This window comes from Streptopelia decaocto (assembly GCF_964273445.1).
Source record: "Streptopelia decaocto genome assembly, chromosome: 1".
Lineage (NCBI taxonomy): Eukaryota > Metazoa > Chordata > Aves > Columbiformes > Columbidae > Streptopelia > Streptopelia decaocto.
In genome coordinates this window covers 14908802-14924983 of record NC_138663.1, presented here as the reverse complement: position 1 = coordinate 14924983, position 16182 = coordinate 14908802, and the positions used below count along the sequence as shown (strand labels likewise).

The 16182-nt window shown below is 41.8% G+C and overlaps 2 protein-coding genes across 4 annotated transcripts in view; one reads left to right on the top strand and one right to left on the bottom strand.

Annotated features, from left to right (window-relative positions):
• KMT2E (lysine methyltransferase 2E (inactive)) overlaps nucleotides 1-8222 on the bottom strand; it is a 63665-nt gene extending 55443 nt beyond the window's left edge. Inside the window, exons 1-2 of one of the 3 annotated variants that reach the window (XM_082046320.1) lie at nucleotides 7900-8222; nucleotides 319-378 (exon numbers count right to left, since the gene is read on the bottom strand). The gene's annotated coding sequence lies outside the window, so the exon portion shown is untranslated. The remainder of the gene's footprint in view (nucleotides 1-318; nucleotides 379-7899) is intronic. The other 2 variants (XM_082046321.1, XM_082046323.1) reach the window with 2 other exon arrangements.
• The window catches only part of LOC309451304 (uncharacterized protein), a gene marked incomplete at its 5' end in the record, with an annotated part of 29379 nt that continues 20970 nt past the window's right edge, over nucleotides 7774-16182 (top strand). The window contains 3 exons of the mRNA XM_082074901.1: nucleotides 7774-7801; nucleotides 8482-8770; nucleotides 9745-9808. Of these exons, the coding sequence (XP_081931027.1) occupies nucleotides 7774-7801; nucleotides 8482-8770; nucleotides 9745-9808 (381 nt within the window). The remainder of the gene's footprint in view (nucleotides 7802-8481; nucleotides 8771-9744; nucleotides 9809-16182) is intronic.

Genomic DNA, 16182 nt, shown 5'->3' with positions numbered 1-16182 from the left:
CCAGATTAATGCATAAAAACTTGAGTTTCCACAATGTAACTATCAATTCTTCAGTATACTGGTCATTACATGCATTACACTAATGCCAGTCAGTGGAAAGAAAGCTGCCCTATTAAGCATAAGCCCAGAATCAGTCTGTCAGTTACCTAGGTTTCCATCATAAAGAGCTAGTTTCCACTGGCCACAGACTACCTTCCATTTACTACCTGGCCCAAGAATGCCCTTCTTGTGTGTTCCTGAAGAAGTGATGAAAAGTGAGCTCTCTTCCTCCAATATTTATGCCAGTCCCTTAAAACATGGAACACTTCTTCCCCTTACCTCTTCTCTCTCTTCACTCCTTTTTTTCTTCTCTCAGTAGAAGTTAGACAAAATATCGGACTAGGAAGAGAAAAAGAATGAGTGGTAGAAGGGAAGTAAAGGTAAATGCAGTTACAGAAAGAACAAGAATTATGTTACTGAACAGAAATCTATCAAAGAAAGAGTAAGCAGACATACACAGAAAAACACCATGCTTACAGATTTTAGGTTTTATATTTACAGAAATCAACCCCCACAATTGAAAATCAACTGCGAATCACTTGATGTCTGTAAAATTACTAAACACCTGCCATACTTCTTTTAAAAGAAACCACCCACAAAATGGCCTATCAATTCAAAAATGACCAATTACTTGAGCTGAAGAGTCAAGGAATTATAAAATACAAAACAAGTACAGCATACGAAGAAGAGCGAGACAAAAAATAACTTTTTGATAGCAATATTGCTTATTGCTTGGAGAAGTATATACTAGCTACCTAACACTAGTATATAATACAACTGAGATATAAAATTCCCTTAAACAGAAATTCAAAGGTTAAGGTAACAAATAAAGTAGTTTCTCAGTAAAAACATCTTGGCTTTAAGTCATTCCTTGTATCAGCTGGTTTACTGTAAGCATCTGTAATCTATCAGAAAGTTGTAAGTAACTGTTGAATAGACTTCTACAACATTCCTGTGACTTAGCAATTATTCTCCAAGAAAATGTTGTTACCATAAGTTGTTATATTTTGGAAAGTTTGTCAAGAATAATAAAGTGTTTCTGCAAGTACACATAGTCTACACACTGTAAGAACAGTCTCTAAATCTCATCTACAACTGTAAGGGCTCAGTATATTTATTTTTTATTAAAACTAACAGTATACCTCATGGTGATTCAGTCACTGGAAGGTCTAAATTTTAAGGCCCAACATTCCTTCCAAGGTGGCTTTTTGGGGGGAAAACATACGACTACAAATACATACTGGTATTACTTTCAACAATCAACATATTTTGCTGATTTCATGACATCAAAGTAATTGAAGTTTGTTTAATTCTGCTAAACAAGACCTTGGAACCTACTGTAAATATTAGATAGCTACTACACAAGAAGCAAATTCTTTTTGACTTAGTTCAAATCTGACATTGAGCAAATTTCTATTTTGACATGTTTTCACTTTGGCAGATTCCAAAAACTAGTTCCCTTGTCTTATCAGTGGCATTTAACTTACATGAATAGTACAACAGCACTTCTGCTTGTGGAAGCAGTTTGTATACATTCACCCGATTGCTATGCTTATGCCTAGGAATCTTATCACAAGTCAGAGAGTTGCATTCTTTCAAACAGAAACTTTAATAATTCTTTAGAGCACTCAGAAGAACTCTTACGTAATTCCAGCTACAGTTCAACTTGGACTATATTTCCCTGTAACAACCTGGCAATTTTTCAATGCTCTTTACTAAGATTTTGGGAAGAAGAGGGCAAGAGAGGGTGAAAAAGAGATGGAGGGGACTATGACATGTTCAAGGACAGCCAAATAAATACAGAGGTTTAAGATCAAAAGATCTTTCCTACTTTCAAGAAAACAAAAAACATTTGATTTTCAACTGCGATTTTCTTCCAAAACTGTATTGGCTGATTTGCATTACGAAATTTAGATTTGTAGCTTCATATCTTTGTGTTTTCAAAGGAGATCTCAGTATGTATTTTTAATTGTAGTAATAACAATATGAAACACGTCATCTTAGAATAAGCACAACAAAGAAATTCTGCCTGGCAATGGAATCACAAAACGCAGCTTTTAACTTTCAATACTACTGCCACACAGAAGGGATCAAAAAAAAAAAAAAAAGAAGATGCCGTTTGTCTTTTATTGCTTCCAGTACAGAAGATATGATTAGAAAGAAACAGTAGAGAATGAACATTATAAAAAACCACTACAGCCATTCATTGAAAAAATGCAGAATGATACTGAAGATTCCCAAGAAGCATTTCTACTCTAACCAAAAAAACCCAGCAATTAACTGTATTACATGGCAAAGCATCTGAGGGAGGATCCTTATCCTTATAACCAGCAAAATAACTACTATATTTTTTATCAGTTTTATATAAAAGCGTTCATGTTTCTTTCACAGTTCTAGAAATATAAGTTTGGAAACCAAATGAGAGGTGAAATCTCCCTACATCTTCCTAAAGATCTGTAAGTAAGTGGCTGTAACTCTCAAATCTTCACCTTCAGTATAAGTAGTACCTACTAAAAGCATTCCTCATTGGAAAAGTTTCTTTAAGCCAACAGTTAAGACAGGATTAACTGTCTAGACTTGGAATATCATCTAACTTGTGCTGTGGTTTTAAACACAGCCCCATTATAACCATACTAATGAGGAGTTAGCTCCTTTTGTCTACTCAAGCCAAGTTAAGAGCATCATCCACTGTTACAGGAAAAAGTACCTTTAGACCCAGCCAAGTTAGAAGAGCTAAAGAGTAATGAGCAGCAAAGCCATTTAAATATTCAGAGCTCCTCACGGTAAAATATCCAAACTTACCATCCTATATACCTTTTAAACTTTCACTTTGTTAGTACAGGATCATTTTCTATGACTGATGAAATAACCAACAAGAGATTATAGATCCTCCTTCTGAAGCTGTAATACGAAGTACAATAAAGTCATTAAAATCTAGTCTTATCGTCTTGTCTTTGAACTTCATGGTAATTTATTTTTGAGATACAGATATAAAAGTGAATGATTACCTAGACTATGATGGCATAAAACAATACACAAAACACAACTATAAATGAGAATAAAATTTCAAAAAGCTTCTCTAAACCTGAGCCTGCACTACAACCTTTAATATCTACACATATTGAAAATGTTAGCTTTAAATTCTAAACTTAGGATCAATACTATTTTGGCATTGCCATACTTAGCCTGATTTGCAAAACTGCTGGTCCCTTGCAAGTCTCACCTAAGTTTTATGACACTGTATCTCCATCTAAGCAGTGTATGAATTATCACGTGAAAGGAGAGATAGCACCCTTTCAACAAAATATGCAAAACAAATACATTTTACTTGCACTGAATACAATCTGTGTGATACTTCAATATATTCTTCATTTGTAATTTTGAAACATCTAACTTGAGGGGACATTGTGATTTACCATTGTTCTTACCCATTATTTTAATTAAAAAAAAAAATACGAGAAAGCGCTTAGGCATATTAAAAAGTATATATACTTTGTACAACAAAATCATCTTTAAAGGTTTACAGATAACCTTAACCATTAAAATTTTCTAACAACCAGAAGAGTTTAAAATCCTGCCTGTTTCATTAATACCACATTAATATGTTTTGTAGGAGGAACTAAAAATAATCTCAATATCTCCTAGCAAGTGTATGGAACCTTGACAAGGTTTCTTTTAAATAACTCGTTTGTTATGCCTTAAAGGTAACAACAGTTTTGTCTTTCAACGCAATTATAGCAGGCTTTTTTTGTCGCATGAAGGTCACGAGCAAAATTGTGGATCCTCAAAGAGACTAGGTTATCTTTTGTAGGTACATTTCTTTGGTTGGTAAGAAAATGTGAACCCTGATGTAGTTAGAAATATTCATCCGCCCATCTTGCCATTCAAAAGCCCACTGCAATCAATATTTCAAATAATCCAAAATTTGAAAGAATTTTTTTTATTAATCCGCATTCTACATATGCCGAAACTTTTTTCCCCCCAGAGATGCCTTAAGTTTCATTCTTAGCAATAAATCAAAACTACTATTTGCACAGTGGAAACATTTAAACACTGTACCTGTTCCAAAAACACTGTCCAGCAAAATTTGCTTTTGAGAGACTCACAAATGCTCATTTGTATGAAAGTCACAAGGCCAATAACACAGATGGACCTCCTTAGGACATCTCCAGAAGCCCAAATTGGGTTTTATTTTATATCTTCGCCTATCTACACATCCCCTTAGACAATTTTGTTAGAATGTTATACAAAAACAGCAAAATACCTTCATCAAACCATCATTCATCTTAATCTATTTAGAACAATGTTACAATTACATACACCACCCCTTAACTAAGTCCCACAAATAGTCCTTACTAAAATTAGTATTAGCAAGTATGCAAAATTAAGACTGTCCTTAAATCAAATGGAGAATAGGACTAGAGAGACACCGTAGCCTTCAGTGTGACACTGATTTCTTCTGTATTTCTGCTGATTTCCTGCAGAATATTAACAGTTGTGTGTGTTGAAACTGTACCAAAGATACGAGGTAATGCAACTCCTAAAAGTAATCTGAATTTTGCTGCTAAGAGAAAGTTTCCCTAGATATAGTCTAAAAAGTCAGTATTATTTCCCCTCTGAAATCTCCCGGGTGGCAAAACACATTACCCAAAAGGCTAAGTGACAGTTAAACAGATTATCCCTTCAGATATGTAAAGCTTGAAGATACATAAATGGTTTTAGAACTGTAGTCGTGGATTTGTAACACAATGTTTGTATATCAGAAATGTCGCTTGAAAAAAAGAAATTTAGATTTCTAACCTTCCCTCTTTCAAGAAGTTTCTATTCGTGTGGAGTATTTCATTTTTTATACGAATATGCTTTAACACATCGATGTCAGCATTAAAAAATAAAGGCAGAATTTCCTTTGTAATATTGTCTCTTTAAAACAGATCACAGATCTGTTTTTACAAATGGAGAAACTGAGTCACAAATGCAAACTGACTCACTAGAACTCATACAGGAAAACTCTGGAAGATGTCAAAATTCCCAAGAGGTTTTCAGTGCATAAAACATGCAATCTATAAAGACAAGCTGTAAAATATGACTGTGAGTATTCCAATCTTTGGGTTTATTTTACTTTTCACCTCCAAGAATACTTTTTGTAAAGTGTATAAAATTATTTTATTTTAATCTTTAATCAGATGCCTGCTTGAGAACATGACTGAGGCCATGGAGTTCAGACTGCAGAGCTGTGTAGCACTAAGTCATAACATTAAAAAAACTACTCTCAAGAGCTTTAAATCTAAGGAAAGGAAAGAAAAAGGCAAAAAGTTTCCAAAAAGTCCTACACATACACTTCTCAGAATCTTATTCATGCACTTTTTACAGACTAACACATGGCTTATAAGAAAAAAAAAAAAAATCTCAAATCTATAAAGAAGGTATGATGGAAGCATGCAGTACTGGACTATTAACGCATCACTTGGTGGGTGAAATCACTCAGCCTCTGGCCTCAAAACACATGAGAGGTACACATTACCAACACTCTAAAACTCTTGTTCAACTTCAGGTATACCTTAAACCACATATCTGTGCTTCTGAATGGTACCTAAATTAAAATTCTTCAGAGACTGAAGACAGTTTTGCCATTTCAATACCGCGCTTTTGATTGTTTAAATCCAGAAGGTTCCAAAGCTATACTAGAATAGGAATTCATACCTCATTAATCCAAGGACAAGATTAAAAACAGGCATACAAAAAAGAAAAAAAGTGACTTTTTTTTTTAATTGCTTAAAACATCTAGTTTGCAGCCTCCATAGTTTGTATCAGACTATACTACACCAACTACCAAATAATAAATCCTTGTGACCTCCCTTCCCCCCACTCGAACATATTTATAGTGGTGATACTAAAAGGTTCATATTTCATTTAGGAAAAAAATTAGAGGTTAGGGACTGCACTTTCCCTCAGTATTTGTATGCGTATTACCACATACACAATTTATACAGCAATATACAAAATAAACTGAAGGAAAAAAATGTAAGACCAGGATTACGTGGTGGCAGAAGAAATTCTGCGTCTTAATAAAGTAACAGGTTATAATCTCGCACACATTATTTCTGTAAGTATTAAATTCTTTTAGTATTCACAGACTATGAATACATTGAATTACTACCCCAATGTCCAGCAAAGGTATCTCCTAGAAGGTGAACATGATGGTCACAAATGTGATTCCACAAAGAATTTAGCTGTTTTAGTGATCTTAATTCACTACTTATTTTGATAAATATTACTGCTTTTATGTCGTTAACAAGATAGACAGATGTACAGTATCTATGACAAACACAGGAGCTTTTCCAAATCGTTAAACCGACATACATATTACCTTACAGCAACCTATACACACCCCTCAAAGAAGCTGCTCGAGTCTGTTACCTCTTTCCACCCCCCTTCTCCCCGACAAGAGTGGTCTCGTTCACTTGCCTTTCACACACATAACCAATAAAATTAATCAGCTGGAACACAGCATTTTTAAATCGCAGTAAAGTCAAGAGATGTTTTGTACATTATTTGGAGGGAACAGTCTTTTCATTTAAACCTAATAAGACTCTAATACGCTGCAGACAAACGCACTGCATGGGGTGTGGAGGACCCGAGCTGATTAGATTACCACAACATCAGCCTGAGGCCGCCATTTTTAGAATCTCTAAAGGACAAAAGAGGGAAATTAAAAAATTTGCTCCACATTTTTTGAAAAGTAGCTCTAGAAGTATGGTGATTATAATCAATTAATCATGCATTATAAGTACACCCATGGATATCTGTTTCTTTTCTCTGATCTGAGTCCTGAAGGACAAAAACGTTTCGTTATTATTCCTTTAACATACTGTAAATAAACGGACGAAAACATTCCTAAATCTAGATGCAGCACTAAACTTCTGCTTTTAATGACACGTAGTACGTACCATTTTGGGGACCTCAGGGATTTTAGCCACTGCACATTCCCTAATGGCTGAGTATGGGGGAATACAGGACCTTTATAAATCAAGCTATATTATGTCTCTCACCCTATTTAGCACTAAACAGTGAACCGTTTGTTTCTCCTCCCTGTGTCTGCAGCAATAGGGTCTGCCCTACCAAAATTTATTTCTTTAAGAAAAAGACTGAAATATGCCGCCCAAGGAACACGGATACCGGCTGCAGGAACTAAAGCAAGAAAGGGATGCACCAATATAACTACTTACAACCTCAAGAAAGGGGGTGGAGAGAATGATCCCCTTTTAAATTGGCAAAGAAACTCCTGAGGACTGCTTTCGTTTGTCCAGGCTACACCATGGAGCAGAGATATTAGCAGGGAGGGAGGAAAGGAGGCGGGGGTGTGGAAGGCAGAGAGATTAGGCCTATAACGAGCCATTTTAGCACCACAAAGCAAAAATATACAGGATGGAGGAAGAGAATGGGTTTCCCTCAGCTTCATAAAACTCAATACGCAGCCCCAATAACACACAAACCCGTTCATAAAACCACCAGTCTAACGAAGCATATGCTGTCACATAATAGCCCCTCTTGGCTCTTTTTCCAAGCATAATGCATAAATCTGGCATAACTGCCAAAAAATTCTCCTCAGCTCCTCCAGCTCCAGTAACCCGCCATATTCACAAGATATAGCGACAGCCTGCCATTTTTTAACCAAACCCCACAAAAGGAAAGCAAATTAAAGGCAACTTAAACAGAATTTAAACCCATTTCGGGATGGAAGGGAGCTATACTCGTACCGGAGGTAAGGAGACGTTCCCGTCGCATTTCACTCCCTTTTTGCCACCCCCTCCCCCCCCAAGCACTCACAGCAGAATACGCTGGTAATAACCGAAGACTCACCTGTAATTGTCACAGGCCAGGCAGCAGGACCCCTCAGCTGAGCCCCTTCTCTATCCCAACCAAAACAATGCAACAGCCCCACTGCGGATATCCCTACTCTAGGCAGGACTGAACCCCCAGCAGGCTCTGGTAAAAGAAAGAAAAGGGAAAGAAAGAGGAGACCCCCCCCTCCCCCCAAACCTAGCTCAGTGCTCAGAACCCTACAGGGACCAGCTCGGAAGCGCCTTTGCCTTGGGACCTATGTACAAACCCCGCTGCTGCCGCCGCTGCTCCCGTGTCTCCCTCCTTTCAGCCTCCTACGCTCCCTTCTATGTCACTGCCTCTCTCTGGGAAAATGGCGTCGGCTCTCCCCTCCCTCCCACTGCACGGGGCTCACCTGCCCCGCCTGGCAGGGGCAGGGTTACCAAGGCGAAGCCAAACAGCCGCCATTTTGCTTATGGGCTGGAGCGCAGTCTGCGCCTGCCGAGCCCTCAGTGTCCATTTTGCAACAGCGGTTTGCACGTTACGGCGAACGGCGCGGGTCTGGGCGCGGCCGAGACACCAGACTGCGGCACAGGGGCTGAGCAGGGGGGCTGTGAGGAGGTGTGGAGGGAAGTAGGGCAGCGGAGGAGGGGCGGCTGCAGCTGGGGCTGGTGCCGGGGGCGATCCGCAACCCCGGAGGCGCAGACCGCGGGGGAGGGGCAGGGGTTCCGTCCCAGGCTCTTGTGGGACCGAACGCGGGCGGGAGAACGTCTGACTCAGAACTGCATCCTCTGAGGCGGAAACTCCAGAACTCCCTCCTCAGCTGCTCTACCCCCCCCACCTCCGGCTGCCTCCTCACGACCGTCCTTACTCTCAGCACACCTATTCGTTATGAATCTCAACCCGAAGGGTAAATTTTTGCCACAAAGTACGCGAAAAGCCGGGCAGACCCACCGGATCTCACACACGCAGAGGAACTTGCTGGAGGGGCGGGGAAGAGGGGGCGAGAAAGGAGGAGGGAGGGGGAGCTCTGCTGGAGACCGGTTCAGGGCGATGTGGAGGTTTCACAGAATCTCTCCCATCAATAAGGCACTTGAGGCTGGGAATCTTCCCCGAAGCGTTTAAGGCAAGTGAGGGAGGGTTTATTTTCTTAAAGCGAGGGGGACAGCGCTAGCTGAAGGCGTTTCATTTCTGCAGGGAACGAGACGAGCAGCGAACGAACTTAGTTTTCCCCTTTAGGGAACGGCACTCGGGGAGCAGGTATGGTCTGCTTTTATCCGGACCAGCGGGCGCTGGCAAAGCGAGAGGCTCGCTCAGCGTTCCGGGGAAGACGCAGCCTCCGCCGTTCGTACCGAGCTCCTAGCCGTTCGCCATATTCCTCGCCAGCTCCCGTCTGCCCGCACACCGCCCTGCCTCCCTTGCCCGGCTTCAGCCCCTCCAGCGATACGGCTGATTGAGGGAGGGGAGGCGGCGGCTGGGGTTTCATTCGACGCCCACCAGGGGCTGAGCGAGCCTCCTTCAGTGCGCAAACTCGGGGCACCAGATAAAAGCTGTGCTGGCAGCTCTTACCCTGTCTCGATGGAGCCGCCACAAGCGGGTGACCGGAGAAGCAGTTAGCAGCAGCGCCATAGACTAGCGTCCCCCCACACCTTGGGCAGAGAGAGTTTGGGGCTCTAAACAGCTGCTGCTGCGGCAGGAGGGAGCCGAGGTGAAGGGATCTGCTAGCTGGTTGGACGCAGAGGAGGCGGCTGTAATGGGGCACTGAGTCTGAGGGAGGAGGGGGGAGATTAAACGTCTTGTGATCATGGCGGAGTCTATGGGTATTTTTTCCTGTCTAACTCTTCTGTGCGTGTGTCTCTTGTCTTTCTTTCTCTCTCTCCTTAGGGCGCTTGGCTGGGGCTGCTCGCTCGGGTTCTGCCTGTTGCGCGAAATGGCGGCTGGCGTCTTGGTGGGTTTGGTTGTCGGTTTTCTGTGTTAGGGTTTTTTTTTTTTTAGTTCCCCTCCTATTCCCCTCCCCCCACTTGTGCCTGGCTGCGGCTCCGCAGCGAACCGCGGCGGAGGCTGAGTCAGGAGTGGGGAGGGGGTTGCGCGGGAGCCAATCGCCAGGCCGGCTGGGGTAGCCTGGCACGCTCTGATTGGCTGGCGCTGACATCATCCTGCAGCAGGGGCAGCCGCAGCTGGGCAGGGTTGGGGAGCTGCCGGGGGAGGCTGGTGCAAAGCGAGAAAACGGGCGCCATGATCTCAGCGCGAGGGAGGACTTCACGGGCGGGGGATCCCCGGAGAGCTGGTGAAAAGGAAAGCAGGACCAGGCATTGGCCTCTCCTTCCCAAACAGAGCCGGGGCTGTGAGGAGAGGACCGGGGGAAGAGCGGGAGAGGAGCAACTCGTGCCTGCTTTTGTAACTGCGTCAGTACAAGATGGCGCAGGGTCTCCCTGGAGAGGGAAGGGAGTTGCACGTCCGCCGGAGGTCATGTGACCGCGTTGCATTCTTGTGGGGTTTGGCTGCAGACCAAGCTGGCTGAGGCGGTGGCTGCCCGGGAGAGTCCGTGTTTCCCTCCCCCTCCCCGCACAATGCTGTCGGTGCCGCGTTCGTTCCCGTTTCCCTTCCCCCATTAACCTTACGCACGAGGGTGTAGCTGCTGCTAAGGAAGGTTCTCGCTTCTCATTCTCCACCCATCTCCAGGGTGTAGCTGCTCTCGGGGGAAAGCTTTCCATTCCGCCCCCTCTGTGCGTGAGGCTCCACTCGCCGCCAGGGAAAGTTCCCCCTCGCTCGGCCTGAGCGTGGGAGCGGGCGGTGCGGCTGGGCCTTCCCGCCCGGCTCCCCAGCTCGTGTGTCAGAGTACTGGCGTCTGTAAGTCAGGTTCCCCGGAATCGTTCAATGGTTCTTAATAACTTACCGAAAGAGTCAGTTTAAGCGATGTTTAAAATAACTTCATTAAAGCGGCTGAGGAAGATGCACGGGCTCTGTGGAGCTGTTCTGACAACCGGGTCGTCGCATTTCCAGTGTTGCTTTGCTGGCGGTTCAGGGTGGGGGGGCTATGGAAAAAACTGCGAGCACTTAATTACTTTATTCTATTTGAACAGAACTTCTGTATGGAGAGACGGGTCGATATAATTGTGTATGTTGTTGGATGTAGGCATTGAGGTTTTCCGGGGGGTAATACGACATATATTATGAAGTTAGGCTGTGGATGGCCTGCATCTTTCACACAGGGTTTTAAGTATATACTTGGTGAAAATGAAAACTATGGTATGCAAATATAGTAAAGACGTACCATGTCTTACTTTCTGAGGTTCATAGGAAAATGGACTTGTCATACAAGTCTGGGTAGGCTTGGAAGTTTGGCAGATATATTTTCCGGGGCTCTTTTAATTTCAGTGTTCTGACAGGAAGTGAAAAATTTACGTTTTCCAGTTTAACACATTTTTTTCTTTAAAGAATGCAATTCGTGTTACTGTTTGGGTGGGGTTCTCATGTTTTGAAAGCAATTCGGTGCTAGTTCCTGTGTTTTGTTCTTGTATGGCAGGGTGTAAATTTAGCCTCTGCATGTAACCCAACGAACAAACTAACAGTTAATGCTTTAAGGGTGGTGGTTTGTTCCATTTCAAAATGCTTCGTAGCACTTTTTCTGGTTTTAATCTGTCCACAGATGGATGTGAACATTTTTTTTCCTTCACAGTAGTAACCTCGTAGGGGATATAGCTTGAATATTTGGTGAATGTGTTGTGTGAGAACTACGGGAATGAAAGTAACTGAGTATATGACTAACATAGAAGACTCCTGTATAATAGACGCTACTTAATACATGTTACATAAGTAATATGGTGAGGTGGAGTCTCGTTACATAAGAACCGACTGGGGACTTGGGAGCTTCTGTAAGTAGTCCCTATTAGTTGCAGATACAGCCTGCGGGGCAGCTGTATGTTGTCGGGGGAGGAGGGGCAGAAGAACAGGATTGGAAGCATCTAATAGTGCTACATTTTTCCTTTGTAGGTTATATAAAGGATACCAGGAAAGAAGTGGAGGAGACAGTAATTAAGGATGACACAATGTGAAGGTCTTGAAAGTTTGGAGTCTCATTTGAGCCTAGGTTTTAGGGCATAAACGCTGCTTCCTAAAAGAACAGTCCCCCTGCCCCCCTTTTTTTAGTTGTCAGATGGTGGCTCTCAGCTGAGCATTGCACTGACCAATTTTGTTATGGGCAGACTACTGTAAAGAGCAGTATTCTCGAGTCCTAGAGGTTATGAGGCTTTTTTTTCCCCTCAAAAAAAAAAAACCAAAACCTTACTGGAAATGGTATTGTGAGGAAGAAGTTGCTTTGTTGACATCTAAGTGACTGGATTACTGATTCTTGTTGTGTAGGCATAGTATGACACAAGGTAAATACTGCCTTTGTAATAGAACCTTCCAGAGAGTCTTTCAGTGTACAATGAATCTTTTGATACAGAACAGATTTATTTGGAACTTGACATTGTATTTAGTTGCAGATGTGTTGAATGAAGAACATGAATTTGGACTGAAGATGTGGAAAAAACATATCTATTGTATTGGTACCTGCATTTGGGCATGTATTTAATAACTATAGAATAGGGAGTAGTTTTATATAGAATACCTGCAAATCGAAGCTAAACTATGACAGCTAGAGCTTTAATTTTTAAAGCCCCTTTTTAGGTAAATTACATTAATACCAGATTTTGCTTTGAAAACCAAGACATGAACTACCTTAAAAATTGTGTGTATAGCTGGTGGCTTATTGTAGCAGTACTTGAACTGAGGTGTCTGTGTGCTTTTATGAAGCTATAGAAATAAAGGCAAGTTTTAATGAGTTCACAGGATTTTTTGTTTGTTTGCTTCAAGGTTATTGCATTAGGTGTTCTCAGGGAAGCTGTGTTGGTTATCTTTAAAGAAGCAGTGACTCCAGTGGTGTTACAGTGCGATCTCAAAACAGTGTCTGATGCATTTTGAATTACTTCTGCTGCAGGAGATGAGTTAAAACAAATGCGCATGCTACTTCAAGATTGAAACCCCAGGGGATGGGATTTGCCCAAGGACCAGTCTGATGCGAGCTGTGTCTTAGTCTGGAAGGTGAGGGGAAGGAAAGGAGCTGTAGGTGAGGGAGACTAGGGAAAAATAGGCATGTAGCTTACCAGGAAAAAAAAATTCTACTGAACTACAGTTCTTTTATTAAGGACATTTCGATTGGCTGGACATTCTCCAGCAGTTAAACTTGTGGTTCTGACTTGACATGGTAGCCTGTATGTGCTTGTTGTATATGTGGTCTTTGCTTTTGCTAAGGCCTGTTATTTAAACACTGTTGTTTACCTTTAGCCTTATAAAGGGACTGACAAGAGTTCAAGGGTATGTAGGGGAGAAAGAAGAGAGATATTAGCAGTGTAATAGATCTGAGCATGCATTAATGCCATAGTTGAAACAGTTGAAGTGGTGCTCATGCTGAAAGATGATCCCGCACCTTTTCCCAGCTGTTCATTCTTGCTTCTGTGCCATCCTTTTTGATGGTGCAAGTGATCATGTGGGAAGTACAAGAGAAGAATGGCTCTAGCATAAGCCTGATTGTAATGGGTGTTTTTCTGATGTAAATGTTCACTGCCTGGCATCCCAGTCACTCCTGCCTGAACAGGAGTAGAAAGAAGCAGGTGCAGGGACAATGGAGACTTGCAGGGTTTAACCATTAGTGAAATGAGATGTGTTTTTTCTTAGCAAAGATGCAGTTTTTAAATAATTTTGAGGCAACTCTTACAGGCAGTTGGCTAGTGCAGAGTTACTGCTTAAAGAGTCAAGCATACTAAAAAAAATTCAAAACCTTTTAAGAGTATGCAAAGCACTCCTGCATTGACCTGCAGTTGTAGGTGGCAAGATAATTTTGGATTCACTGAAATGATGACCTAGAAAAATAAGGGAAATGCTAGTTCTTCTCAGCTGTAGCTTAGTTAAGTTTTCACAGGATTTTGGACTCAATTAGTTTATCTTTTTGGAAGTGGGTAAAACTTTGAATAGGCTTGCTTCTTCCAGAAGTGGCTAACTTAATAGCTGGTGAAGTTAATTTAGTGAAGAATTCCTCTGACTGCAAGAGTTCTGAGTTAAGATTAAATTTAAAAAAAAAAAAACATCTGTGGGTCATGGTAGTCATTAGTCAAATGAGTATGCATTATTTGCATGTAGTAGAGCAAGTTTGGTGACTGCCAGCTGATCAGTGTATCCACCTGCATGTGGCAAGACTGTTCAAGGCTTGAACAGCAGCAGGACAGAGCAGGAGCTTCCTTAGCACATTGCTTCAGGCTTTGTGTTACCATGAGCTTTTCTGAAAAAGTTGAGACTAGTAAGGTTTTTCTCTAGAAGGAAAACAAGTTATTGGCTGGTTCTACAATTCTTAACAGTTGAGTTCTTCACTTAAAGTAGCAAGTTTTAAAGCTGTTGTGTGCCCTGCTAATCCCAGGATTAGTGGGAATTTGCACCAAGTCCAGCTCACTGGTATGACCTTTAGGTAGTGAAGTGGGGTGGTGATTTGTTTTCTCCTAGAATGACCTTGTTATTTGAAATAGTCTTTCTGATGAACTTCTGGTTGCTTTGGAGAGCAATATTAAGCTGTGTCCTCAGTAAATGTTAAGGTGCGGGCAATATAAGCACAATTAGGATCTCTAGGAAGAAACTGAGGGAAAAACACTGCCACTTTCTGAGAGTTGGGCTGTGCTACAGCGAGGAAGTTAGTGAGCCATGGGCTCCAGCATTCCAGAACTGCAGCTAAAGCTGGGCCTGTCTCAGACTAAGCAAGTGTTCATGTTGTGTGCAATCTTAGAAACAAACTTAGCTGCTGTTTTTGTGTGGTTAAGTGTTGGACAAAAAAGGTTCCTTATCTCTGCTGAAACTTCTTACTGTGACTTGTCTGGAGGGAGGTTTATAATAAGAGTAGGGAACAACCACAGGCTCAACGAATTTCCTGCACTCCTGTGGTCAAGTATGGAAGCACTGTCTCCTAGCATGTTAATGATGCGGAATCATGCAGTTGTTCTTATTCAGAGGTAGAAATGCAGCTTGAGTGCAGCAGTATTTCATGTCTCTTCAAACATACATTTTTGAAGACTGTTGTAGCCATACTCAGTGTGCCTTAATAGGACTTAAACAGTTTTGCAAGCCTTAAGGCAGAGTGGTACAGTCAGAATAAGTAGCTTTCTGACATTGAGTACCACTGGCTGTAATAAAGAATTAGTTTCCTGCAAATTTCAGTAGCTTGGCAACTAGTGAAGTTTTGTATTGTTGGAGTTAAATTCTTAGTATCTGATCCACAGGAATTAGTATGTGTTTTTCTGTCAAGCTGATTGTCATATGTACCGATCTTTGATAGCTGCTTGATCCAACTACTGTAGACCACCCAAGTAGCAGTCTAAAACTACCTTGTGTGGCAGATCTGCAGTGTGTCAAAACCAGTGGGGAGCCCACAAGAAGAATTTAAGATGAAGAGCTATCTGGAAAAAAAGCATTAGCATCTCATTCTTGCGCTAAATGCCCTCTTTTCCTTGCCTTTCCTTATCAAGTTAGAGGGTTGTCGTGTAATTTCCCAAATTTAAGTGGAAAAAGAAAATGGAGGTGCAAAGCTGTGCTGCTTTACTAGTGCAAGCAAAGCAGTCCCTTGAAGAGACTGTGAGACTATAGCTGAGATTGAGGTAGTAATTTAGTCTCTAGCCTGAGAGGTTTTGTACCAGCTTTATTCCCCTGTAAGTACTAAACTGTGCAATGGTTGTGCTGCTTCATTTGGGGCCACAATGTTTGTGGTCCAGTGTTGTCAGGCTGATGATAGATTGAACGATGTAGTCTTACCTGCTGAGACAGGGTAAGTTGTCTCAAATTGCATCTAGAAGAACCATGGGCCTTCTAATTAGAAAACTTTATAAGAGCGTCTTACTTAAAATGTCATTGTCACAGCCATCTTGATTTAGAAGACTACTCTGCACAAAATGCAACTATTGCTTTTATCAGGGTGGTGCTACACTTTGAATGCATTTCCAAAGCTATGCTCCATTACCCAGCATTCATAAGCTGGAGCAATCTCATAAGCTTATAAAGGCATGATAGGTAGTTGTCAGATCCTATTTTTAAACTGTTTCTGAGAAACACTTCTGCCTCCTATCTCAGCACAAGCATAGGAAAGGCTATACTTCATGTAGGAGCCACTGTGTCTGGGCTCAGCTAACAGCAATTTTTGAACTCGAGTGTCTTCTCTTCAGAGATAGTGAAGTTGAATTTGCACTGACTTCTGTTGAGGAGGGGAAATGACAGTAACTAGCAGATAGTGGCAGTAGGCTATTG